Consider the following 27,030-nt stretch of genomic DNA (forward strand, 5'->3'; position numbering starts at 1 on the left):
ATGTGATCATAAAAATGTCAGCCAAGCTTTATAATCCACTAGGTCAAGAATACTGTAGTGATTGTAGTGAAGCAGATGACAGTTACTGTTCTCTGACTTGCTTAATATACAAGAATAAAAGATCTACAGCTGTTATGATCAAGGAGTCTAAGTAAAGCAGTAGCACTATTAGTCCTGGGCTGTAGGTGGAGAGTTCATCGGACTGGTAGGTTTGTCTTAGGCGTCCACATGACTGCAGATATCTGAGGAGATAGCCACATGACTGTGAAGCCCACTCATAGGTATTTTTAATTTTTGCATCCTATGAGATCAGACAAAAACACGAAGAAGTATTATCAGATTATGGGTCAACAATCACAGAGCTGTTCTCCTACAATTACTGTTGCATAAAATTTTGTATATATCTAATAGAGACTGACAGTAGTATAATGAAATTCCCATTACACAAATAAAACTGCTGATTAAGAAAACATGATCCCAAAATAGAGAGTTATTTGTCAAGAAAGAAGACTGAGGAAATTAAAAATAACTGACACACACTGACATAAAACAAAAAAAACGTTTTGTGATTTTGGGGAGAACTGTAAAATGGATCACAGTGTGGGATGAGATCAAACATATTAGCAGCTGTCATCAGTCAGAATTTTGAACATTTCATTACGTAGCATATATATATTTCTGTACAACGGCTGGTTGTATAGTTGAAAAGATATAACATCAAGAATGTAAATAATAAAACAGTGTTAGTCAAAAATGTGTGCTCTCATGTTAACTGAGATCTGTGTGAACTATGAGACTGGACCTGAGAGACTGCTGCGGCTTCCACCTCTGCATGCTTGCATGGCTGTAGATGTGACCAGGATGTGGACCCTGACCCATGTTAAAGTCATCTACAATATAAACAAAGTCAGAATTGAATACACACACACACACAGCAATTCAAATGTGTAAAACAAACCCGGTATAATGAAGTAGAAAATGATGTAGGTGACAACAGAAAATACTACAAAAGTCTTTAAACATTCTTTTAACGCTTTTTTAGTGGTTTCCAAATTGTACTTAAAAATATATGTTATAAGGATGTAGCTATTTCTCAGTAGTGTCTATTCCTATAATCACATAATCAATTAAATAATCAATACGTACACTAAAACATGACTAAGAATAAAGGATAGTGAATAAAAAGGAGGGCAATTAAAAAGGACAGAATTCAGTGATTTACTTGATAAGGGATATGGGATTAACGGTCCAGGCAGCATGTGTGTGTTGTTTTTTTTCTTCTTGGCCTCTTTCGATGCTTTCCAGTTAATAAGGAACTGTCTGGTTAACTCGTTAATTTCCTTTCCATCGAGAACCTCTGCAAAAATGAATAAAGACTTTCAACAAAAATAAAATATTATAGCCGAGAGAAGTCAATGCAACAAACTGCATTTTGAAATTAGGATAGGACTGAGCAAGAAAACAGGTGATATTTTACCTAGGCTTTTGCACACAGTAATCAGGCGGTCTCTGTATTTTGTTTTTTTACACACAGGATTTCCACTCAAATCCATTTGAAGCAGCTGAGGCCAGAGGCTGCACACATCCTCCAACTCCTGAGAATGCACAAAAAGAGAAATTTAAAATACTGTGTGTTGTGTTTTGGCTTTAACCACTATGTTTCAATACTCAATAGTCTCCTAAAGCTGTGCTCAACAACTAAACAGGAAACAACCGAAAACCTTCTTTTAAACAAATATGATGCATTTGATGATATGATCACTAATCAGAAACAAACATTAGAAAAACTTTTAAAGACATGGTATAAGTGAATGGTAATGTGAAGTACAAGGGCCAGTGGAAAGTGCATAAACAACACATCAGTCTATTTTAATAAACAGTGTCGCCGGTGTCATGTAACTACAAGTTTTCTCCTGGGGCAATGTGAGGCTGGCTCCTCCAGCAAGTTGCCTGCAGTTGTATGTTTATCTAAAGGCACATTAATCCAAGCCTGGAAATATGAATACTCTCTGGACACGCTCTGATTGTTCATTGCCTTCCTGTCTTGGCCAAAGCGCTTCCACTTTTCCAGCTCGTGCTGCAATCAGTTCAGAGGGGACCCCTGAGCACCGCGCGCTCCCAGGCTTTGATAAATGATCGTGTCAGGGCCGTCACTCAGAAGGCCCTCACCGAAGAGCAGCCCAGCACCAAATTGCCCCCCACGCGGGGGCGTGGAGAACAGCAAAGGCTGGATACTCACTGAGCTTGGCTGGCTCTCTCGCCTGGACTAATGATGGGCCAGTTATGAACCTGTATTTGACCAGGGCTTTCGATTCCCCTGTCCTCTCTGCCCTGCACACAGCTAACAGCCTCAGAAGATGCTCCCCATTTGTCACCCTGGCTGACTGCTTGTCATAATCTATTTTAAAAATCCATAACGTTTCCTCTGGATTCTGACCAAATGGCGCAGAAGAAGGGATTGATCCTTTGGAGTGCTGTCTTTGCAGAATCAATAGTGGCAGATGGGTTGTATAAATTATAGGAGATATCTGCTAAAAATGACACGTGTACAACGATGACCTGCATCAACGTTCTCAAAAGAAAATCACTTGTGCTGAGAAAGTACCTTTAGCAAAGTAGTCAGTTATAAAGTGCATTCAATGTGTCATCTGGGTGTTAAAGTAAAAAAAAGAGGAATCAATCCTTTTTAAATGAAGTCATCAACCTTTTAAGTTAATATATAAATTCAAACAGAAAAAGGACTGCCATCAGAGGGTGAGCCTCAAAAACAAGCAGGTCATTTTTCAAAGAAGTGAGTGAGCATAAATCATATCTGTGCCTCAGATGAATCTCCCGTAAAGTTACGTACTGGTGGTTTAGGGTATCAAATAGAGGATTCTAAGGCAGAGAGGAAAAATCAGCCTCCCAAGGAAAAGGAGAAACTTGTGCTTGTTTAAAGCTGTCAGCGAGAAAAGTCTCAGGGGAAGGGTTCGCTGATTTGTTGAATAATTCTGACCCTGTGCAAGTCATGGAGACTGGGAACCTATGGCGGGATTTGCAGGATTTGGTTCTTAAGAACCCTGTTCTCCATATCATTTCACACATCAATGCATAAAGCTACGGAACAATGTTAATGATGACCAGATCAACTAATAAATGGTATGTTGACTTCAAAACGGCGTGTCATGCGTAATTGCTGTGATGTGGTACTATTTACTTTGACTGCACAGTGTACAGCGCTCAGTCAGTATCTATGTCTGTCACACTGGAGGAGAATTCTTGAATGGTAACTTGTTTCAAAGGCACTTTCAGTTAAGCTTTAAAAGAAAAGCTATATTTACCTCCATAATGTGCAATTTATTGTCAGCAGCAGAGAAATGCTGGAGTTCCTTCAGCACTGCCAGGTCCCTGATATCATCAATGTTGTTGTTGTTGATATTCAGGACGCAAAGAGATTCCTGTGCAAAGAATTCAGATAAAATCTTATAGTTTTTCACAAAGTATATTAACATATATTTATTATGGACACACACATACACACACAAAGAAAATATCACTGTCCACAAAATCATATTTGTCAGAGCATTTCTTCAAGACAGCAGCTCCTGATAGGAAGTACATTACAGAACTATTGTGTGTTTTATTGAGTTTTTAAATCTTTTTTTTTTTTTGTGATCCATTTGGATTAAGCATCTCCATCTGCTCTCTTTGTATGCCTGAACTACTATGTCAAAATCAAACTCTAGATAGTGCTGTTGCTAAATATTCATCTTGGTTTGAAGTTCTATAACGGCACATTTATAAAAAGCTGGAACTCTTTAAATTTGCACAGCAATTTCTTTAATTATCCAAACAAACAAGAAGCTGAGACTTTTGGTGTGTTTATCCATGGCCTGGCCAGTAAAAGCAGTAAACAGACCTAACATGATTTGTCAGACCAGAGAGAGCAACAGAGGTCTCTTTGACATCATCAAACCCAGCACAATACTGCTTTTACATGGATCACTCGTCTCTGAGAAATCAGAGATCTTTTACTCTGGATATGATAACCTACCGGGTTGATACACCACACATGTCCTTTTGTATAAAAAGCTTAAATTAGGTTTTCCTCTGATTTTTGATGACTTAAAAATATATCATTTTAAATGAACAGAGCCCAATTTATTTAGGGAGTGTGTAACAACCTTTTTTTCTCAGACTATATTTGTTCTGAACAGTGTAAAAATAGGTCATACACTGAGTGAGAGGAGAGTCCTGGGGTCAAAGAGCAACTTTTCCCCTGGTGCCAGCTTTTGATTCTCCAGATGAAGCTCCTTCAGCTCACTGAGCTGCTCCAAGCCCTCCACTACTGCAATCCTGTTTCCACCAAGATACCTGCCGAGAAGGAAAAACCACACACCTTTACAAACACACACACACACGCAAACCTAAAACCTGTGAATGAGTATCACAGCGCAAGACAACAATCAGTTAAACTTGTTTACTTACAGTTTGGAGAGCATCTGCAGATTAGAGAGGTTTTCTATTTGAGTGATGTTGTTGTTCTGCATATACAGATGGGTGAGGTTAGAGGCAAAGCCAAGGTTGCTTATTTGTGTGATCTGATTGTCATACAGGTAAAGCACAGTGAGGTTTCTGCACATGGAGAGGTCACCCTGAAAAGAAAATGAAAACATGAGGCAAATAAGAAAAGCACAGAATTAAAACATCAGCGTCAATAATGGCTACTTACAATATCTTCAATATTCTTGCTGGAAAAGTGGAGGTGGGTAAGTGTCTTGAGGTACTCCGGGAAGGAGAGGCCCCTTTTCTTTTTGAAGTGGTTTTTAGATTTAGCAATCAGGTCTACGTTCAGATGTACCATGGTGGCTCGTAACACACACTGCTTCAGAGAGGATCCTTTTCAGCTTCAGCCAAGCGTGCAGCCCACAGCAGTGACTAGAGCTGTCTGTTTGGGAGAAAAATAGACACATGTGAACTGAAATAGACCTTAGCAGGCAAACAAATGTTCCACTGATTTAACTATTTACTAATGCCAAATTACTTCACCATTTGTAATCAGAAATGATAAATTTTAACCTTATACAGAACTTTAAATGGCATACAACCTAACTGTCAATTCACAAATAGCGGTAATTGATGAAAAAAAACATCACTATTCTCCAGGAAACTTGCTGAGAGGCCAAAGGCTGAGTGACCACTCAATTTGTGTTGTAATTAGAGCGGTCAATTCCCCAAGCAGTCTGAGCTGAGCTCCCACTACTTCCTTTTATTCAGTACCCATGGGGCTTGTATATTAGCTTGACCTGACATTGAGATATGAAATTTTGCTCTTTGATCTTACTTTGCAAATAGACAGCATTACACATCACTTCTCCATATGCTAGATATACATCAGTCACTGAGTATAGCTAGCTAAAATATAGTGGTGTGGAGAGAAAGGCAGAGGTGTGAGGTATTTTCCACACTTGATCTCAACGCATCGGGTCGAGGTTATAGGAGACGAGAGGTACTGATCGATACGGCAGAGCTTAAGTATAGACAGAGGCTATTGGCGAACTGAGCTTATGCACCTCTGGGCCTCTTGAGACTTGTGGACAGCAGTTTATCACTGTCAAAAAAGTGCGACACTCATATCTGTCCGGGTGAATTAAGTGAGGGACACGAAATATCCATCAAAGTTAATGCAGATCGCCAGTGGAAGGTGGTCATGGGATTCACATAGCTAGAGATGCCTCAGAAAAAAAAATCACTGGGGTTTTATGAATTAAAAATTGGCCCGGGTTACATTAAATGACATTAGGCTACCTTCACGGATAGCTTAAAAGCTATCACAACAATGTAGCGTCTTCTATAAACAAAGTTAGCGAGAACACCCCCCCCTCTTATTATGGTGAATTTTAACGTGTGTAAAATATTAACTAAACCCTCCTACCTCTGTAGTCGCTGTTGGATTTTAAAATACTACTTAAATACTTTTTACGAAGTTAAAGGGCCTTTTTGTTTGAGGCTAGCAAACCCGTTGCTATGGAAACCACGGGGCAGCGCGTCATTCACAGAATCCAATGGGTTACTTCCGGGGAAGCGGAAGTAAATAATCGTGTTGATTGTTTTATTATTTTTAGCAATATTATTCGGGTTAAAAACAAACATTCATAACTATTATTGACATTTTAATAGAATACAATGGTCATTAAATAAAACTGTACATTTATATAATCTTAATTTATTGACATTTTCGTTATATAATTGCAAATAAGAGAAAGAGAAGTGGTTATATAGATACAGAAATTATGGGTTGGACAAAAGGGAGTGGCCAATGAAATTCTGTTCTATTATTACCCAATAATAATGCTTTGGAAACATTTTTTTACTAGGATTTAGGAATTCAACTAAATTGCTATTTTGTAGTGTAAATGGTATTTAAAAACCCTACAAATATATAATAAATACAAATAAAAAAGGTGGATCTTAAAATGTCCTTATCACACACGATAATAAATTACATCCATTGAACAGATATTAAAGCTTTCTGCTGTTCCTATTTTCTTACTTGCTCACTTGTTGCAGCCACGTACAATGACATTTCACTAAGTATTATTGTCCATCTTCCAAGGCAACATACTTTGCCAGGACCACAACACTCTTCTCCCATTGACCCCTGCATTGCTAATCTATATCATGCCATGACCTGGGTTTCCTGTGAGGGAGTGACTTGCCGCCACTTATGCAGGAGCACATGGTGGAGAGGAAGTGTAGCACCACTAGCTTTCTGAGTTGGGTTCAGCTTCTTCACATACGGCGCTATGCTTTGCCTCTTCTGTAAGCCAAAATAAACATAACATCTACAGATCTTAGTGGGGTCATTAGATCTATAGGGTCTAAATACTGTAGCTACCCATACCTATTAATCACGAGTCTTATCAATCTGCTGCTCTCACATCAGTGCCAAATCACTCAGTTCTTCACCCTTCTATTTTTTTTTTTTTTTTTGTGGACAGCAAAGGAGAAGGCATTCCACGGCAATCTGTGAAAGCTTTTTTTATAGTAATGAGGAACATACTTTGGAATTATAAAACTGCTAAATCTTAAAAGTAGAAGGTAAAATTCACGGGTAATGGATTTTTGGCTGCCCACAATTTGACTTGATTAGAATTTACATAAATTTTCCTATTCCATCTTTAGTCATGCATACAAATGTCCATCTGGTGATAATCACAATATTTACATGTCCAACGAGTTCAATATGTTTCACTGATTCTTAAATCACCCTGAAAGACCAAACATCAGATGAAACTATTTTAAAAGTGCATACTCTAAATACTTTCTCAGCACTGTGACAGTCATCCATGTAATACATTTAAATATCTGGCAAAAACATTCGCTATTCAGAAAGCATGAGTGCAAAACCTATACAATTTCAAAATCCTAAATTATATTAAATATAATCTAATAAGTTTCCTCTTCCTAAACCGCTATACTAAACACCCTCCACCTTAAGAAATGGCTTAAATAATGGTAAAAGAAAATCATTATAAGAAGTGGTGCCAAAGCTCATGCTTATGAGAAAAAACAGACACCTCCTTGGTCCCACTGGGATTCTCTCTTCTTTGCAATACATGACATCGAAAATATACATTTAGCCATTACAATACCATAAAAAAGACATGACACAAACCCAGGCCAAAGCAGCTGTCTGTTAAAAAAAGGCAGACTTGGTGAGTGTCTGCTTCGATGGAGAGCAGACACGTTGGGTGAATAGACTCCAGTGTGTACGGCTTCTGTTTCTGCACTGCATCACTGCCACACCACAACCTGACGACTTGGCCACTCTGCCGGACTGTGTACCACCGAGAGCCAAAACTGTGCAGGGAGTGACTCCGCAGAGACATCCCACACATGGCAGGCGATTCCCTTTGAGCCTATACAGAAACTTGAGTTTGTTGTTCCATTATGTAATGCTATGACAGACTACACTTGAGTGACTGACTGGTGCTGGATGAGGCCGTGCGTTAAATGCGACCATGGCGTGTATCCTAAATGTCGGACTGCAGGAGAACACAGGTCCTGCGTGTAAAAAGATTTTTAGCAACAACCAGAGCATGAGGGTAAACAATGCTGCAGTGTTTCAGACATTCAGAATACTGTCCTAAATATAAATACGTAGTGAAGACTAAATGGGTTGAATAGGTGAAGACAAACATCCATCTTATACCCCAATGAAATTGTTCAATTTCCCAGGTAAAATATAAGTTATCTTGCATAATACAGACCTAAATAAACTCAAATAATTTTGTCTAAAAAGTATGAAATACCCACATACAGTACTTGGATTTTTTTATGTTTTATTTTTTGCAGCATGAGTCCTGGCTGTATTCCTTAGCTACTTCAAGGACAAAAGAAGAAAGTGAATAAAAAAAGCACTCCCAAGAGGACTCACAGATAATGCTACTCTTAGCAGTTAAATCAATAAGTGCTAGACATGCACAAGAAAACATTTCCAGGTGAGATCCAAATCAGCTCATAGTTCAGGTTTAATTGGCAGACGTGTTGATTTGATTGAAGAGTTTATCCTTAATGACCTGAGACATCAGGCCATGAATTGCCTCGATGGTTGTCTTGCAGCTAAAACAAAGCACAGGGGAAAATGGAGCTCAGTATTTACTCCAAGCAAAAACAGATACATCATACTTATATGTAACCATTACATTGGCATCAGTAGACTTCCAAGAGCAATAAATAGTGAAAGTCTTTTTTGCTGTCATTTGTAGTACTCTATCTCTGTGTTAATCAGATATTACTGAAATTAGTATTAATAAACTAGTCTAGAGTCGAAATGATAAGTCAATGTCAATTGACTGAAAATTAATCAGTAATTATTTTTATACTTGATTAACTGTTTGAATCATTCTCTGTTTTATATCATTATAACGTAAACCTTTAAGTATTTTTCATCATTCTGTGACATTAAATACACAAGAAGATTAATCAATTTATTGAGGAAATCATTCACAGACTAATCAATAATAAACATAATCTTGGTTGCAGCCCTAAAACAAACATTTGCCAAAATTTAAACACACAAGAATTTAATTAAAATTCTTTTTAAAATGTAATAGAAACAACATATTATAAGGTTATTATTAACATAACGTAAAGAAAATAATGTATTTTTAACACATCAGTTGAGTTGGCAAATGTATATCAAGCAGTATCAACTACTTTCTTTTTAGGTTGTACAATATAGCCTTAAGAAAGTAACGGGAAAGTTGGCTACAGCCAAAGACAACACTGAAATTCTACTGCCCAAAATAAATGTTCATATTTAAGTTATTTGTTTAGAAGAAAAACATTTACCTATCTCGTGTTGCTTTGGCCAGTTTGTCTTCAGACTTCCTGTCATGTGTGTCCAACCCGAGCATGAAGCTGCCTCTGCCCAGCTGAGCCTCCGACTGCTCCAGCTTCTCCGACAGGTCAAACACCTGGCCTGTGGTGTAGTCCGAGTTCTGACCATCCAACACACACAAACACAAACCCCGTGCACACGCACAAACACACGAGTAAAAACCAGTTCATGCGCAATTTGCTAACAAAAGCTAGATAACAGATTTTCCACAAAGAACAAGATTTTTTTTTGCAGAATGGCAACAAATCTGTGTAACAAGCTGTAGGGACACTTTGTGCGTTGTGGTGAATGAAGAGAAGTCAGAGGAAAGTTTGCTTAAGGTGAGGCCGTGTTTTTAGTGGAAAAGGTAATTAAAACACAATGACACAGGGGCCCCTGACTAGGGTGACAGTGTAGCAACTGACAAAGCCTGTCACCCATGGAACAGCTCGTTCTTGACATGTAGTCAATTCATCTTCATCCAGAATGCCAAAGAGCTAACTGTTTGGATAAGCCTGATGCCTGTTTAGACTGTTTAGTTAAGCTCGGGACAGAGTGACTGCAACCACAATGGGAATTCACATGAGGGGCTTTCAATCTTTAGAGCGAACTGCAGGGGGGAAAGGAGATGATCCACAGTGAACCGGTATCACTGGAGTCAGTTTCAACTTTAATACTTGTTAAAAAGTTCAAATTAAGCTTATTACTAACACCAATAAACAAAGGTGCTTTGCTAGTAGGCTGCAATAAATCACAACATCACAGGCTGGTGACCACATGTCTCAATGAGTTATAGTGTAATAATTAACCATAAATCAAAATGTCAGACAATTAGCGAACATTTTGATTTTTGAAGTTGCCTACATACCGTGAGGAGACTTGAGGAGCTTAAGGTATTGACCCAATATTTATTCCAAAGGAGTTCCAGGAGCTTTCTATCAAGGGAGGACTTAAAGTAAGTTACCTCCAAGGCGTAATACCTGAATGAGACAAACCAAAGCAAAAACAAGTATAGTATATCATCATAAAGGGCAAAGTACATTTAAGTACAGTAATTAAGGTACATGTTTAAAAATTATTTACATATTGTGTTTGATATGTAAATATTCAATGTGGTGACAACATTTTAATATACTGTATTTCAGCACTCACTGTTTACAGTGTACACCAAAGTCTTCAATCTTGTTCAGAGGGATTGTCTGATATTCGGAGGGTCCTTCATCGGGTGGTTTGTAACCCTGAAAAACCAAAGAAGAAATGCTGATAAATAACAAGAGAAGAAAAAATAATTTCTGTAATGTAAATAGGTAAATGCTGTACAAACAAGTAATGGATCAATGAGATTAAAAAAAAAGCAATTCAAGATCATAAATTCTAGATCACATCATAAATACACAACAACAGTTTAAAAACAAACAAATATGGTAAAAAAAACAAACAAAAAAAAACACACAAATGCACCAGAATACTTAATAGCAAATTAATTTACTGCTTTTAAACTAATAATCTTTAGAGAACTGCTGTTATATATGGTCTTTGTTTTACCTTTGGGTAGGTTCTGAAGGCGCCAAGGTTGACTTTCCCTGCAGAAATAGTCCGAGTGGGGTCGATCTGTAGGAAGAAAGATACAGTAGAACAGGAAAACAAAGTCAGAGGTCATAAAAACCTCCAGGGACTACTCAAATCTGGCCACCAGGAGCCCTTTACTATGGCTGTCAGTGTGCTGAAAATACGCACTTAATTATACGACGCCCATGGCATTTAAGCACTGCTAAACCAAATGAAGTGTAAATAGCATAGATGGTTGCAATAGCAAAATATTCCTCTGTACTACACGGAAACCTACAACTCATACATCAGCGATCACCCCCTTCTCAGTTACACCCACAACGTGTTTTGTCATACTTAGAAAGAAAAGAGCTTACTTTCTTGAATACCGTTTTAATAGGGAGCAATTACAAATCACTGTAAACCAAGTGTTTGACTTGAAATAACAATGGTTACCATTTCCTGCCTTACCACAACAGCCACGAAAGGCTCCTGAAACTGCTGGTTGAGCATCTGAGTGCTGACATCTATGCCCGAGAGCCAGCATCCGTAGCCTGGATGACTGTGGTACCAGCCAATAGCATTCTCCAACCGGCCAACCTGAGGGATTAGACATTAGATGCAGGTTTTTATTCAAGACGGGAAGCCTGTACTACTTCTAAAACCACCCTTATGCAGGATTACAGCCAATGTTTAAATATAAGAAGAGTGTAAAAATATTGTTTGAATATTATTATTGCTACCAATGTATGGCAAAATGTAGAATAGGAAATAGTGTGATCTGTTTTAAGAATATGGCACTAAATAACTGTGAGTATAACAGAACTGAATGATTGTCATTTCATTAAGAGAATGTATTTAGAGCAGCGTTGAAGAGTACAGGTGGGTAAAGGATGGGTGATGTGGAGATCCAGATTCCTGTTTGTGTATGACTAACCCACACAAACATCTACCCAAGTCGCAACCCAGAAAATATGGCTGCAATTAATAACATCTAACATATATACATAATATAACTCTGAACAGTGTATCTGGAGAGTTTGGTTCGCTCTTTCTCAATTATGAGTTAAGTGAGTGTAAGACAGTGTCAGACCTGTTTAGCATTTTCAATGTAGGCAGCCATGTACTCATATGCTGCAGCCTGTGCGTTGACTCGGGTTTCTGTGCCCTCCACAGGTAAGGCAAAGCTGTCCATGATGATCATGGTTTCGCCGTCGACCTTCCCCAGCATGAGGCCCATCACCTCCAGGTTTCCTCCAGACCTGGCGTGCATCACCATCTTCAACAAGGCCAAAGCTGATATCTTGCAATACTTGAAGTAGTGGTGACTGTGGGTCAAAGATATTTATTCAACATTTAGCATAATATTAAGGAGTAAATACATCTGCAGAAACACACCGCACACAATCTGCTGCACTGATGTTGACAAACAACTGCTAGTTGATGGCCAAGCTATCAAGAGTGTTTAACAATAGCGTACCGTGATACAGCACACAACACCCGAAATTGACCTTAACAATCACCTCAACTGGCGATCAAACACCACATTACTGTTGTGTACTTACTCCTTTGTCCATGGCTTCGCCGCGAGGATTTCTTGTTGTTGCTTTTTGTCATATTTGTAAATTTCATCTATGCTCTGTACTTCCTGCATGCTGTTCGATAGCTCCCATGTTTTCTGAGCAGTGCTGCTCCCCGCCATGATTCCTTATCTAAGTACAGAAATGAGTCGTTAAAACCCCCGATTTATGTTCAAGTAAGCGAAGATATGTTGTATTTCTCCTAGTATTTGATACCGTAGCAGGACGAATCGTTCACTCGCTCAGGGAGCCATGACAGTGAATGATACCAATACACCAAAGTGAAATCGCGGGGAACATTTGTCTTAATGTTACATACATATGACGTTGATGTGTTTGTATGGTACATAACACTTTTAACATTGAAACTGAACCATATACGAAACAATGTTATTCCGCCTGGAATGCTTTTTCCGTGTTTAACAGTCGTGTTAAAGTACAATCACCCCTCTCACATGAAAACATGGTTTAGTCTTGAGAGGACATTAACTAACCGTTGGGGACGCACTGACATCTAGCGGCGCCTTTCAGAAATACAAGCAGGCTTGTTAAAGTAGCTTTTATTCTGAAGTTTGCAGCGCTGTGCTCTTGGAGAAGATTGTAGTGTTTCACGAATCGACAAAAGCGATGTCAGTTTTCATTACCGAAACTAAATTCTTCTCGTCAAATCCCGTAAGCAAGACTCAAAGGGCTTGTAAGTCTTGTTGGTTCTAGATTACTAGCGTTAATTGTTTTTAAACCTGACTTCCACTAGAGTTAACACTGTTAAAACCATTTCAACAAGCAACAGCAAATTTGGTCAGTATTACCGACCAATGTAACAACTGTTTAAAGTCGAATTTGACGCGTCTCAGATATATATTTTTTGTCATAATTCGTGTTAGCTAGGTTAGCCTCTTCTAGCAAGACCTTTTGTGTCATGGTTGCCCCTAGCAACGAAATGATGCTTTGCGACTTGCTGACAGTCTGGACAAGAGCATTTGTCACGTTTTCGGTTTGTGGAGCCAAATAATTTCAGTATAAATAATATATATTAAAGTGCAATGTTTGATTTCAGTCGCCAGAGTTAAAGCTGAGCATTTAAACAGGCACAGATTTTTATTTATTTATTTATTTATTTTAATTAGCCATTAGATGCAGCCTCAATCATTACCTCGTTTGGCTAGCAATAGACGAAGACGGGACGTTTTTCGAGGACATTAAGAGGAAACACACAAAGAAATATCGTCGCTGAAGTGTGATTTACCATTCATATATGCAAAGGTACGTAAAATACCAATAACTTTGTAATTATTGATGCGCATATCAGTGCTTTAACGAATATTTTATGCGAATACTCTCCACAGTCAGGGGCCGGTGATGTAAATAACACTGTAAATATGCCTCCAGCATCAGCAACACAAGGAATAAACCCTAATCCAGACAGAGGTATTGTGCGAGCCTCTAAAAAAGTGAACAGGCTGCATTCTTTGAGTATAGTGTTCATCGTACAGTATTTTATATTGTATATTCTATATTTTCGAGGGTTGGGCATAAGTTTCCTGCTGGGAACTGAGTATGAAAGGAAGAAACAGAAACTTCAGCAGGAGCTTCAGCTGGACTACAAACACTATGTTGCCAAGGTCTGACAATGTATTTGGAAAAATTTAAAATGATCAGTAAAACAACATTTTTTTTAAAGGCTGCCTCTCTATTGTGTTTAGCTGACTCACCATCCTGTCCTTTGTTTTTATATTCTTCCCTCAGAAAAATGATCTGAAAAGTGGTGAACCTCATCCACAACCACAGGGTCTCTCTCTACGTATTGATGACAAGATAGCAGCTAAGGTGTGTGCCTGTGTATATTTGTGTGTCTTGGTGAGCACTTGAGGGAGTAGTGTGTCTGAATGTAATATAACAGAAAGCAGGTACTGTAAGTGTCAGTCATCAAAATAGGACTTTTCCCCTGGCTTTATGACACTTCTTCACAACAACACTCAGTGGACTTGATTTACTGCAGTGCCTCAGCGGGAGTTGATATGAAGTGTTGATTATGCAGTGCTTTGTGTTTCGTGGCAACTTCTTTTGTTTACAAATGCCTGTTGTGGTGACCCAGTGGCCTAATGGATAAGGTATCAGCCTCCGGAGCTGGGGATTGTGGGTTCGAGTCCCACCTGGGTCAAGCAGGTTGAGCAAATTGTACAATTTATAAATATAAAGAGGCAGTCCAGTTATATATAGTGATTCCTTTAGCATGAGACAGAACCCCATGGATTGGACAAACAAATGTGTTAGTCCAAATGCTGTAAATGGAGTATTTATGGGTGACTGGCAGATTGTGATATGTGAAGATAAAGTAAGGTATCTTATTTGCCAAAGGTGGGCTAATGTATGTTTCTGGTTTTATTTAGTTTGTTTCAGAGCTAAGTCTGTTTTAAGACATTTTAAAAAATGTATTTACTAGATTTCAAGAGAGAATTAAATGAAAGCAAGAAAAAGGGAGGGCACGACACTTAACATTGTCCTTAATTAGTCAGATTCAACACAGCTGTGGAAATGAGCAGCAGGTGCCCTGATTAGATTGCTGCTTCAGAGACATGACTGATTTTTTTTCCTCTCACAGGAAAAACTGAGGGCTGAGAGAAATAAGGAATACAACCTCTTCCTCCAAGAAAAAGCGCAAATTAGAAGGTTAAAGAGGGGAACATCTCCTGTCACTTCTAAGGTAACAATAATAGTCAATACCCAAAAATACACATTGACAGATACATGTTTGCAATAACAGTAATTCTGCTTTCAAACCAAAAGACATGGTTTGTAGAAAAATATTTTTGTTATATCCTGTATGTCTGTGCAAGTTCTCATTCATCCAGGTCATTGTATCCTAAGGGTTGACTGAAGGCAACTGGACTTCTGGTTGAAGCTTGAAGATGTTTCAGACACAAAGCTGCGGTTTTTTGCACTGCTCCTAACTGACCCAGGATCTGCTGTGTCAACTATTTTACACATACATGCACGTCTCCCTACCTGCCAAGCTCACCAATCAGAAGCGGCGCGCTGCTCGTGGACAGGTCACGCTAACGCAATCAGTATAACCTGCTCCACCTGCTCCTTAATCACTGAAATTACTTCAGCTGGAGCAGAAGCGGAGTTTTAACCCCCAAGAAAAAACAGAACGTCGGTCATTTGGGAGTATTTCGGGTCTGAGGCTGCAGACGTGCATCAGAAACAGGTACTGTGCAAAACCTGTCGCGCTAAAGTTGCAACATCCAGCGGAAACACAACCAAGTTATACCGGCGCTTCACCACATCACCACAGGCATTTGCATGACGAAAAGTCCGGTGAAAAGTCTAGTGAAAATATTAAAATAACTGCCATTGGTCAAGGACTTTATAGAATGTACATGCATGTTTCTTAAATTCATTTGAAATCAGTTCTTAATTTTAGTTTTCATTCTTGCATTAGAGTAATGGTATTTAACGTTTTAATGGTATGATATAATTTTGTCATTTTTGTAAATGTTACTGTATTTTGCTTGAATTGAAGAAAATTGTGTCAAATTGAAATCTCAATATCTGCCAGAAAATCCCAATTAGATCTTTTCCTATAATTAATTAATTAAAATAGAACATCCATCAGTGAAGGGGGGGGGGGGGGGGGGGGGGAGTCTAAGACACCAGGTGTCGCCTACATATAACACAGTTTTAAGATCCCTTCCCAAACGACTAACACATTCACACCTGGGCTCATGTGATACTAACGACTCACATGATGCTCAGTTTCTATGCTCACCTAAGTGGGTCTGTTGCTCCCAGAACTACCACCCACAAGGAGATGGGGGGTAGGGAGATAGGGATGAGTATAAATGTTTGGACTCTCTAACCAGTCTCCAGAACTGAAGAAGCTTCTCAGATGAGATGTGAAACACCTTCAAGCTTCAAACAGAAGTCCAGCTGCTTTCAATCAACCCTTAGGTTGTATGCTGTAAAATCTTTATAGCACATTGGTGTAAAGTAAAAGCTTTTCAAATTAAGGTTTTTCTACATTTTCGTTTTCAGTCTGGACAAGTTCAAGCTTCAGATGCTGTACGCATTTCATCTCCAGCTTCTCCTCTGCCCATCCTCAACACGCACAATAGCATACCCCTTCCTTACAGAGAGCGCCCTGCATCCAGAAGAGATGCTGCCACTCTGACGGAGGCAGTGGGTAATGGAAAAAGCACAGAGACTTGGGATCAAGGCCATCGGGGGCGAAGGCGTTGGCAGCTCTATGGACCAAAAGAACCCTGTAGCTCTGATGAGGAGCTTATCACAGACAAAGAGGAGGAGCTGGAGTTCAGATACAGGAGGCGAAAGGACCGACACACTCCAGAGCCTGAGGACAAAGAGGAGAGGAGAACCAGACAACACAGAGCTAACAGGTGTAGCTTTTTTCCTAAGTGTGAGCTACTGGTATTCTCTATCACCATAGAGTAACTGGGTGTGGTAATGTAGTTCCTCTTTACCTGTCATGTCTGTTTCTTTGGCAGAGCTCCTCAGGACATAAGGAAGGTGGGGGCCCTTGGTGTTCACGATCAGAACCAAAATGATTGGGTTTGGAACTCAGAGTAAGCAAGATCCATTTCTATGTGAGAACTGAAATGCTGAGACTTATCCTAGTTAGCAGCAGTATTCACATACTGAGCTGGATAGCCAATAACATCCTCCTGGAAAGTCATAAAGACATAAATTTTCTCAATCAATAAAGTACTCTGATTGAATGAACCAACAAAGGGTAACTGTTATACCAAATAGGTTTTGATTATTGCTCTTCAGCACTTTTCTTACATGCTGTTGCATTCCATTGTTTCCTGTTTATGCAGTTAAGTTGAGCTACTGTTCAGTGTGTTGTTAATGTGTGGGGCAGTGATTGAGGGCGAGCCTTGGCCCAGCTCCAGGCAAACAATTACTCACTCCAGTTCTATGAGAGGAGCTGGATTTATTGGAGAATGGGGCTTCAATCTCTGTCTGAGTTAGAGACCAGAAAGCTCTGCAGGCAAACTGTGAGGCAGCATTGATGTAAAACGGTAGCTGGGTGTGGCTAAGAAGAAAACTGATGGCTGTGCCGTTACCCCTATGTGCTGTATAAGGATCTGTGTATCTGTGTTCAATAGCCAGCAAATGCCAGACAGCACGAGGATGGCTGCAAGATCTAGACCTGCTACCAGCAAGAATAAAGCTGAGTTTTCTACAGGACTACTAATTGGTAAATACAAGTCATGATGCTTTTGGACACATAGTGCCTTGTGTTATTAGTGATGGAATTTGTCAGTTGAAATTTTTTTTTTTTCAGCATCATCACATTCATGTTTATGACTCATTGTTGTCATGCAGGGGCAACAGAAGAGCAGGCGGCCTCTCAGATGAGGAAAGAACTGTATAAGCAGGAGCTTCTGAAACAGATTGCCGAACAGCAGATAAACAAGATAAGGTACGTATTTATTCAGTAAGTCAAAAAAATTTCATTAGAGTTATTTCAGTTAGTTCACCAGAAGTTAACAAGAGAGAAAGGATGGGATGATTTGAACTAGCCCTTGTTTTCAGGGAGAAGAAACTTGAGCTGAGAGTTGCAGCCACTGGAGCCACAGACCCTGAAAAAAAGGTAGCACAATGGCATTACAAGAATGGGCTAAAAACGGATACAGTCTTTTAAACACATAACAGAACATTAAGATCCCATCTTACCGTAATACAATGATCCTATTCATCATGGTCCTCCTGTCTTTCACAGTTATTGGGTAAAGTATTGTAAAGTTGAGTGGTCTCAACAGCTCAATAAACACTTCAACATGTCAGTATATATCACCATCATGGATGATGAGCTTTTGAGATCTTCTCAATATTCTTGTCTGATTTCTTTTGATGGATCTCTTTTGCGTGGCTCATCACCTCTTCAGCCTGACCGGATTATGCAGTTCGGAGCTGTAAATCGGCAATATGACAGCTGGAGGCGAGATGTTCCCTACAAGCCCGGAATAGACGTGGAGGCCGTAGGGAAGGACTCAGATCCAAGGCCTATAGATAACAAACCCACCGAAAATGCAGAGAAGAAAGCCCCCCCAGGAAAGTCCCAGGTGGACTACAGCACAGCTCTTGGTCAGCTGGCAGGAAACACAGTGCCTGGGTTTGGGATGGGAGCAGCACAAGGTGTCTCCTCACTGGACTGCTTTAATGAGGACTACCACAAGGACTTCTCAAACATGCTCGGGGAAGTGACCATTCCAAGGTAGTTCACTGCTGCTTTGTGTTCTTATACATGAGTGAAATGAACAACTCTGCTGTTAATTCATTGTGGTTCCTGTGATTTTGTTTTTTTCAGGGTTGCTCATGTTCCTCCTCCAATACCTCCCACTGTAACTGATGATTACAAGACTCCATATGATGCAGCCTATTATTACTATGGAACAAGACATCCACTGGATTCTAATCTTCCTCACTATCAAAGTATAGTTTTACATTTCTCAAAACAAAAAAAAATTTTTTTTGCTCTTTTGTCTTTTACTGGATATCAGGTGGTTAGGGTAGGAAAAAACAAAACACCTAAAATGCTACATTATGTTTTGGAAAATGTAAGGCAGTAATGTTAAGTGTATATACATACTTACATACTGCATACTAGTAATACTGGTTTGGTATATAGCTGTGTTTAGTGTTTTCATGGTCATAAACTGACTTGCAGGATTTGACACTTTCACCTTAGCTGGCAGTAATTCACATTGCCCTAAATAAACTTCTAGACCACTCTGTAGAGAATTACCGTTTATTATGGAAGCACTTTATCACCATATCAGTGGCCGTGAGGACTCGGCATAGCAATTCATAAATCTCATTTTACAGCAGAACTGATTTTATTACCAAGGGGATATACACAGTTTATTGGATAGGAGTTCAGCAGATCCAGATGGATCTGACTTCATCCAGCTGGTCTGTGTAGTTGCATTTATTTCCTTTCAATTTTTATTTTACTGCCAAATTTCTGCCCTGGTCTGAGTAAAAAATAAATAAATAAATAAAACAAACAAAGATAATGTCGAAAGGAAAAGCTGGCAGAGGGTGGCAGCAGATAGCCGATGAGACGGTTGAATAGTGTGTATTTGTTACCTTGTATTTTTGTATTTCCTTCATTAGATGTTCTGCCTGGACGGGTGCAGCAGTCTGGGAATCTCCAGAGTCCTCCTGGGAAACCTCCTCTCGGACCCAGTCGCCACACTGAGTCAGTGTCCATCCTTGATGTTTACAATAGAAGTTTGTTTATTCTGATATTTGAGTGTACACAATTTTAAACTATTACAAAATATGTGCAACTTCTATTTTCTGCACCCTTTCTTCATAGGCCCTCACAGGAAAATAACTGTTTCTGTCAGTACTCCCTGTTCACATGCTTCCTTATCATTTATCACCCTGTCTGCTTCTAGAGCAACTGATCAGCATAGAGCCTCTCCCCTAGGTGTTGGAGAGCTTCCGACAGACAAGTCTAAGCAGAGGAGAGAGAGTGCACTGAGCTACCAGGAAGCACTGAGGCAGCAGGTACGACATCAGATCTATGAGATATCATCTGATCGCCATAAACAGGCCACAGTCTTTCACACATAATAATTAGCTTCACAAATTAGTAATGGAAGCTTGTTTTTGTGCCCGATTTCCAGTTCTGTTAACTGGTAGCTGGATGTTTTTAGAGATTTTGGAAACTCAAAGGGTTGAGGGAGGCAGCAACACACTGATTTAAGCTAATCACTGAATGTAACAGGCTGCTTCCTCCATTCTGATGTCAGAGAAAGCCAAGACACTGACTCATTTCGGGAGCTGTCAATATATTGACAGACTCTAGATCCTGGATCATGGTGGAGTCATGGACAAATACAGACTTGCACTCCACCATGTCAAAGAACAGAGGTGGTCTATGAAAGTGCATCAACTTTTGAAACATCTTTTGCCATATGTGTGTCCAGATCAAAGAAAGAGAGGAGCGTAGAAGGAGAGAAAAAGAAGAAAAGGAGCGATATGATGCCAAGATAGAGGCCGAGATGATGGCGTACAACCCCTGGGGGCGAAGTGGTGGAGGCGCCCCGATTAAAGACCCAAAAGGCAACCTTTTTAGTAAGTAGGCTTTCACTTCTTAATGAGGTCTGCTAAACCTGAGATACTTTTTTGATGACTCATGATGAATGTTTTGATCCTCTCAGGTGACCTGAATCAAATGCACAGGATCAATGAGGAGTCATATAGGAATCCTGTATTTAAGAACAGAGAACAGATACAAAACTTTTTGACGAGGAATGGAGACACTCCTGCAGTTGAAGCCAGGGCTCCCGCCTCCCATCGAGGTAGTGTTCAGTCTCTCTGGGCAACTGTGCCAGACTCATCCGTCTTCTAGTTTATGCTGTGTGCTGTATACATCGCTCTTCTAGATTACTTTCTGTCTCACTCGTCCTTGCAGGTTTCAGCGATCAGCCAACTCCACAGCAGCTCCACATGCAGGACACATACAAAGAAGCCCTGAAACAACAGGTAGGTGTCAGTCCACAGTGTTGAATCTATGCAGGTAATTGCCAAGGAAAGGCACTGATTAAACAAAACATGATTTTTTTTTTTGTGGTATGTCTTTTTTTTTTTTTTTTTTTTTTTTTAATACTTTTTATCATTTACACCCTCTTCAATGTTTCTGAGCACTTTGAAATAGTAAATGAATTGTTACTATAACTTTACCTTGTTAATACCAACAGATAGAGGAAAACAAAAGAAGGCAGGCAGAGGAGAGAGAACGTATGAGGATTGAGGAGAAGAAAGAAGACAGGAGGCTGGCGGAGCAAAGGACTCGTATACAACAGGAATATGAGGAGGAGCAAAGGAAGCAAAAGAAGATTGAGGTGAGGAGTTCATCTCTTTTATCAAGAGCACTTCATCATTCCTCCTGCCTTACTGTTGGGTGGGTTTTCACTTCTGTTTTCTTTACTTTTTGCAGCATAGGCTGGAGAACCAGAGTTGGATCAATGAACCTAAAACAAATCGCCAGGAGGAGGAAAAGAAGGTGAGGCAGGAACAAGAGACTGAGAAGAAGGTACCAGAGAGCACCAGGGACAGAGAAGAAAGAAAGACGCAGTTGAGTTATGAGGTACAGCAAGCCTGAAAAGACACTGGCACTGTAGCTCACAGTTTTATTAAACATCTTTGTCAAGAAATGTCATTCTGGTCATAAATTTGCAGAGAGAGCCATCTCCTCCTGTCCCAGCCTTGCAGAAGAAGCAGAGAAATCTTGTGGCATCCAGACCTCCCTCTGTTGTGAGCCAACTCTCCTCCAGGACTGTGACTCACTCAGTCAGTAATGGATCCAAATATTTTCTCATCAAGACTGTTTATGGTATAAATCTATTATTAAAAATGCCTGCAATTTCCACAACAGGAACGGTCTGTGTCAGCACCACACTACCGACCAGATCCTGTGAAAATAACCCAGCCACAAGGTGGGATTGTTTTTATCTGTACGCTACTCCCCACCTCCAAAAAATACAATCCCTGGCTGCTTGTAAATCATAAATTGCCACTTAAACATTTATTGTTCCCATCCTTGTCTCTGTCCCTGCTCATTCCCCCTGCTTGCTTTAGATGGTCACCAGGAAGTGATCAGAGAGCTGTCAGCCCTTCGTAGGTACCTGAGGAAAGAGCAGAGACAACTGGAGGTTCAGCTGGGCCAAACAGATCGACAGGAGAGTCACTACACTCCCCCCAGCAGGTAAAACAGTCACACACCCCTGAAAAGCAGGGCTAATGTGCATAGGTGTAACATGCCAAGGATAAATGGGATTATTACAACTTTTTTTTTCTGGGCTAAAAATGAGTAATTTAGAAAAGCTATTAGATGTGCTCTATGCCTTCAGGTCCAATTCCACCTAATACACCTCCAGATGCATTAAGGTGAAGACCCAAGACTAATTCAGTTCTGTTAAATGGCAATTTTGATTTGCTGTTCATGTTTAAAAAGGCTGTGTTTTGCTCTGAGCTAATGAAGGTGACCCAGGTCACACTGGCTATCTTCTCATCTCCGTTCAGATCTGTTTCAGGCACTAATAACTGCAGTAATATAACAGTATGATTTCCCCCAATAGGAAATTTTCTTTTCATGTGTCTTCACCTTGCAAGATCAGCAGGGTCAGCTGCAGTGCAGGGATCCAAAAGGGATTCAGAATGTTGCTGAAGGCCAATTCATCATGCTGTTGCCTCTCTAACCGTACACACTGTATATGTTGTAAAATCCCACCCACAAAGATGATTGATGTATAACAAGCTACTTGTAAGATCTCTGCTTATATTCAGAGTAGCTTCCAGCAAACCATCTGAGAAACTGAACTTGTGCCAGTTTCATGGCTTTTCTGTGCGTACACTTGAAGCTGGTTACACTAAAGGAACTGGTTATTTTAGTCATTGTGGACAATGTGAAAACATCCAGGTTAATGTGCTACTGATGCATTTTTAGAAAGACACTTGCATGTTACTAGAGGTAGTTGTTCTGTTTAAAGTGTGGTTTGCCTCCTTTGCTCAGGCCCAGAAGACGTCCCAGAGTGGATGCCTTTGAATCAGCGCACAAGCAAGCTGACCAGCCGTCAACTGCGACAGCGTTCTCTGATGCAGCACGTGTTAACATGCAAAACATCCGGGAGTTCAACCAGCTGAAACACAGGGGTAACAAAAGATACTTTTTACTGATGAGACGAAGGTTTAATTTTATAAAGCAACATTTTTACTTAGTATAGTTTTTAGCATAGTTTTCTGTGTGATCTATATGTCTCAAATGTACTTGACTGCAGGATCATGAGCAGTGACCCTCTGAATGCCAATGCCAGTACATTTCTACTTTATGACCCAGAGGTACAAAGTAGTAATTACTGCAAGGAGAGGTAATACAATGTACTTAGAAACTGCTGTAAGACATGTCACAGATGATGAACTGAACATCATCTTGTGATGACAAATCATTTAACCCACTGAGCTGAAACCAATTCGACACTGCTTACTTTGCTTCTATACTCTGAACCAACTTTGAGGAAGCCGTTTTAGGAACCCTATTATAATTGCTGTGGTCATGGCGGTGTTGTAAGGACGGGAGAAAGGGATCATTGCGGTCTCAAACCAGCTGGGCACTGCCAGATGGTTTAGACTTTCCAGAGCCCCATCAGTCCTCTGTCTCCCTCTAGCCACACTGAAACTTTAATCTCATGAGGTCATGGGAGGTGTCCATCAGTGACAGGCAGCTTGGCAGTGTGAACAGAGACTGTAAAGCAAGCGACCAAGGAAATGGCTTTGGATGTGTTCCCAGACCGAGTTAATGCAGGGGTCTGAAAGACACGTGGAGCTGAAGCTTGTAAAACCAACTAAATAGGAAGAAATGCTACTTCGCAATGAATTGACCAAATCACATACCAAACTTCTTCCTGTAAATTTGGGATGTTTGGCAGCCTTACACCTGTAAACTGCCTCAATTCATTCTCTGTGGTCAAACCTTGATAGGATGTAGTGGGAAGGTTATAGCCAGGCTGTGGAGCAGCTGCGCCATAGCCAAACTGCTGTTTCAGAAAGTGGAAGGAGAGAGTGACAGTACAGAAGGGAGCAATTGGAAGCTACTTAAGTATGAAAACTGTTGGTTTTTCTTTTAATGTCTATCCCTAGTCTGTGTTTCCTGATATTTTAGTTTTATTACTGTTCTAATGCAGATGTTGTCTGCATCAGATGAAGAATAAAACCTGAAAGCCAACCTCTTTGCAGCTATTGGACAATATCTTAAATACTGATTGAGCTTCCCCTTCTTCCCTTTTCATTTGTCAGACACAGCATCCCGCGAAGAGGTCCTTCACATGTACCCTGACCCTCCCACTGATGCACAAAGTCTGGATATCCAGCAGCAGGCACTTCTACGTGAACAACAACGCAAAATCAGGCTTATGAAGAGAGAAGAGCCTGGTCAGTGAGCACACACACACGCACATGTCTCCTCAGACTGCTATATTCTTTCTCTAATTGCTGTGTCTTTTTCCACAGACTTTTTGGACAAGCAACTGAGGCATTATTATCCAGTGAGTGGTCATCACATTCTAATTATGCATTTTCATTTTGACAGGCTAGATAAGTCAGGCTCGCTTGGCTTGCTCTTCTTAAGTGGAGATGTTTGTTTGTTTCTTCTCTCAGAGGAACAAACCTGGGCGCTTCATCCACAGAGACTCCATATTGCCGTCTGAGACTGCTTTTATTGGTAAGCCTGGCTAAACAGTCTGTTTGTAAAGACTGTCCCTGTTCCTTTTTTCTTTTAAGCAAGAAGAAAGCTTTTACATCAGTGGGGACACAATACACTTTGGGATTTTTCTTTTTCTAAAGCTCCACATGTTTTCCATAAAGGTGACATGGCTTGGGAGGTCAGCTACATGCACCCTCACAATACCGCACTACAACAGTCTGTATGCCAGGCTAATTTACCTCTTTGCCTGTGTGCCAGGCTTACTGTGGCACATGCCAGCTCATGTCTCTGTGGTGCAGCTGTTGCCAGTGCTGGGTGCAAGGTGCCCATGCCAGCTGCAGGGTGGTGATAGCACAGTGCCAGGTGTTAGGAATGATGGCAGCATAGAAATTGTTAAAAAGCCTGGTGCAGGAGGAGGTTTGTTGTGTGGTGTGTGTGTTGTGTGGTTTTTTTTTTTTTTTTTAAATAGTTTTCCTCCTACAGTTTTCCATCTCCCCTCCTTTCAGTAAAAAGTTTTGCTGGAAGTACTGATTTTTATCATTTTCACATTACATATCTGAACTGAGTGAACTTTTAGGTCCCTAATCTCTGTCCAGTTGTGAAGAGGTGTATGTGTAATGATGAATGGCTTTGGGCTTTGTCAGATGTTTACAGTGGGGATGGACGTGAAGAGCGGGTTCATCAGCAGAGATCCCACCAGCCCTCAGCAGAGCACCGGGAGACTACAGCCCCACAGAGGAACCATGACCATGATGTATGGTGCTGATGATGATGATTTGAATCACTATAGTGCTGGAGCACTATCCCGCTCTGATGCTGTCAGTACTGAATTACTCAATTTCCTTTACTTTTCCAAATTTTAAAACATTAACAGATTTCTGTGAACCAGGGGGAGCAAGACATCCAGCCAGACACTGAGTCTCTGCAGTCATCAACCAGTGTGAGCAGTGAGGCTAAGGTCAAACCCCACAACCAGCACTGCACCAGGAGACGAGACTCATACGCCCGTGAACATAGCAGCAAATTAGGTGAGGTGAAACAATTTACATACATTTGTTCACCATAAACTTTTAAAAAAGCCAGATGCTTAAAGAACAAAAGATACAGTTCCTATAAAAAGTATTCACACCCTTGGATGCTTTCCCCATTTATTTACATTATATATTTTTAATTCATTGACATTACTTTGTAGAAACCTGCTTTCACTTTGATATTAAAGAGTTTTTTGGTAAATTCTTGTTGAAAAAAAAAAAAGTCAAATTGACCATGATTCCATTTAAAAAAAGCAATAAAAGGGGAGAACATCTAAGGAGGTCAACACATTTACAAGCACTGTAAAAGGGCACAGGTTAGCATTAGCCCACTGAAAGAGTTCAGGAGAACCCATCAACATCCATCTAGGAGCCTTTTCTAGTATATACAGTTAATTAAATTAAAATGTAGTGCATTCAATTTCATATTTAAGCTGGATTTTTAAAAAACTCTCTGATCTCAGCTTGGCTTTGGTACAAAGCTTTCCCACATAAGCTTCAGTCTTACACTAATGCTCGACTTTAGACTGTGAAACCGATAACCCCAAAACAAAAATATGTATTCTATTTGTGTGTGGCATTTTAATTTTAAGCATCTATTAATCTCTGGTCGCTTAAAGAAATGTGTGATGGATAAACCTCTGTGCTCTCCAGAGAGGCAGTCTGATGATGAAGGGGATGTCTTGTCTCTGCAATCTGCCCTGGAGAGGCGTGTCTCCGTGGAGACTGTTGCCACAGAGCCCTGGCTGCGGCCTGGCACCTCAGCTGCTGTAAAACGCTCAGCTTGTAGAGAGAGGCCAAGCAGCAGGATGGATGCTCCACCCTGGCTCACACACCGCGTCACATAGCTCTCGTTGGCTGAATTTCCCAAAGGTGGGAAACTGCACGGCGTGAGGCCTGCCAGCCTAGCTCCCTGTAGATCCAGGTGGTGGTTGAGAAGGAATATCCTTCTGAATATCATGCTGTGTGATGCTTAACTCACTGTATTTTGCAGTGGTAGATTTTGGTTAGAAAAGCTTCTAATATGTGTCTGTGAGATTAGACAAGATTATAAAACTCACTGTGCAATACAGAATTAATGGCTGCGTTTTAGCCCATTAATGTTTCATAGGGTACATGTATGTGAACATACCATAAATGTATGTACTGTACAATTTAATGTAGTTATTTTAGTTATACATATACACTGGAGAGTTATTTTTATAATAAAAAAATGTTATTAATTGAATGTTGTCCTGACTGATCATTAATGTAGAAAAATAAAGA

The 27,030-nt window shown here is 40.1% G+C and overlaps 3 protein-coding genes and 1 non-coding gene across 4 annotated transcripts; 2 read left to right on the plus strand and 2 right to left on the minus strand.

Annotated features, from left to right (window-relative positions):
• Window positions 1-216: 216 nt before the first annotated feature.
• Window positions 217-4,843, minus strand: ppp1r42 (protein phosphatase 1, regulatory subunit 42). Its single transcript, XM_041066073.1, has 8 exons — window positions 4,712-4,843; window positions 4,468-4,634; window positions 4,215-4,353; window positions 3,321-3,437; window positions 1,478-1,595; window positions 1,223-1,357; window positions 803-890; window positions 217-301 (listed from the first exon to the last, which is right to left on the minus strand). Exons 1-8 carry the CDS (start codon window positions 4,841-4,843, stop codon window positions 217-219), a joined length of 981 nt encoding a protein of 326 aa, XP_040922007.1.
• Window positions 4,844-8,307: 3,464 nt separating this feature from the next.
• On the minus strand, window positions 8,308-12,756 carry cops5 (COP9 signalosome subunit 5). The gene is made up of 9 exons (XM_041066341.1): window positions 12,709-12,756; window positions 12,478-12,624; window positions 12,006-12,240; window positions 11,384-11,512; window positions 10,910-10,975; window positions 10,517-10,602; window positions 10,233-10,344; window positions 9,337-9,485; window positions 8,308-8,604 (listed from the first exon to the last, which is right to left on the minus strand). The coding sequence occupies exons 2-9, from the start codon at window positions 12,612-12,614 to the stop codon at window positions 8,514-8,516; spliced, it is 1,005 nt and encodes a 334-aa protein (XP_040922275.1). The 5' UTR covers window positions 12,615-12,624; window positions 12,709-12,756; the 3' UTR covers window positions 8,308-8,513.
• A 1,115-nt stretch (window positions 12,757-13,871) lies between these two features.
• LOC121200809 (centrosome and spindle pole-associated protein 1) lies at window positions 13,872-26,793 on the plus strand. Its single transcript, XM_041066314.1, has 27 exons — window positions 13,872-13,920; window positions 14,017-14,114; window positions 14,239-14,319; window positions 15,095-15,196; window positions 16,531-16,892; window positions 17,625-17,716; window positions 17,845-17,941; window positions 18,055-18,112; window positions 18,408-18,736; window positions 18,830-18,954; window positions 19,639-19,723; window positions 19,926-20,037; window positions 20,460-20,607; window positions 20,694-20,834; window positions 20,948-21,018; window positions 21,234-21,377; window positions 21,473-21,622; window positions 21,715-21,825; window positions 21,911-21,971; window positions 22,114-22,240; window positions 23,048-23,187; window positions 24,328-24,462; window positions 24,541-24,575; window positions 24,688-24,751; window positions 25,330-25,487; window positions 25,608-25,761; window positions 26,419-26,793. The coding sequence occupies exons 1-27, from the start codon at window positions 13,872-13,874 to the stop codon at window positions 26,610-26,612; spliced, it is 3,423 nt and encodes a 1,140-aa protein (XP_040922248.1). The 3' UTR covers window positions 26,613-26,793.
• On the plus strand, window positions 14,581-14,653 carry trnar-ccg. Its single transcript has one exon. It is a non-coding gene; the product is annotated as a tRNA-Arg (tRNA).
• Window positions 26,794-27,030: the final 237 nt, after the last annotated feature.

The sequence above is a fragment of the Toxotes jaculatrix genome, chromosome 20 (assembly GCF_017976425.1).
Source record: "Toxotes jaculatrix isolate fToxJac2 chromosome 20, fToxJac2.pri, whole genome shotgun sequence".
NCBI classification, from domain to species: domain Eukaryota; kingdom Metazoa; phylum Chordata; class Actinopteri; family Toxotidae; genus Toxotes; species Toxotes jaculatrix.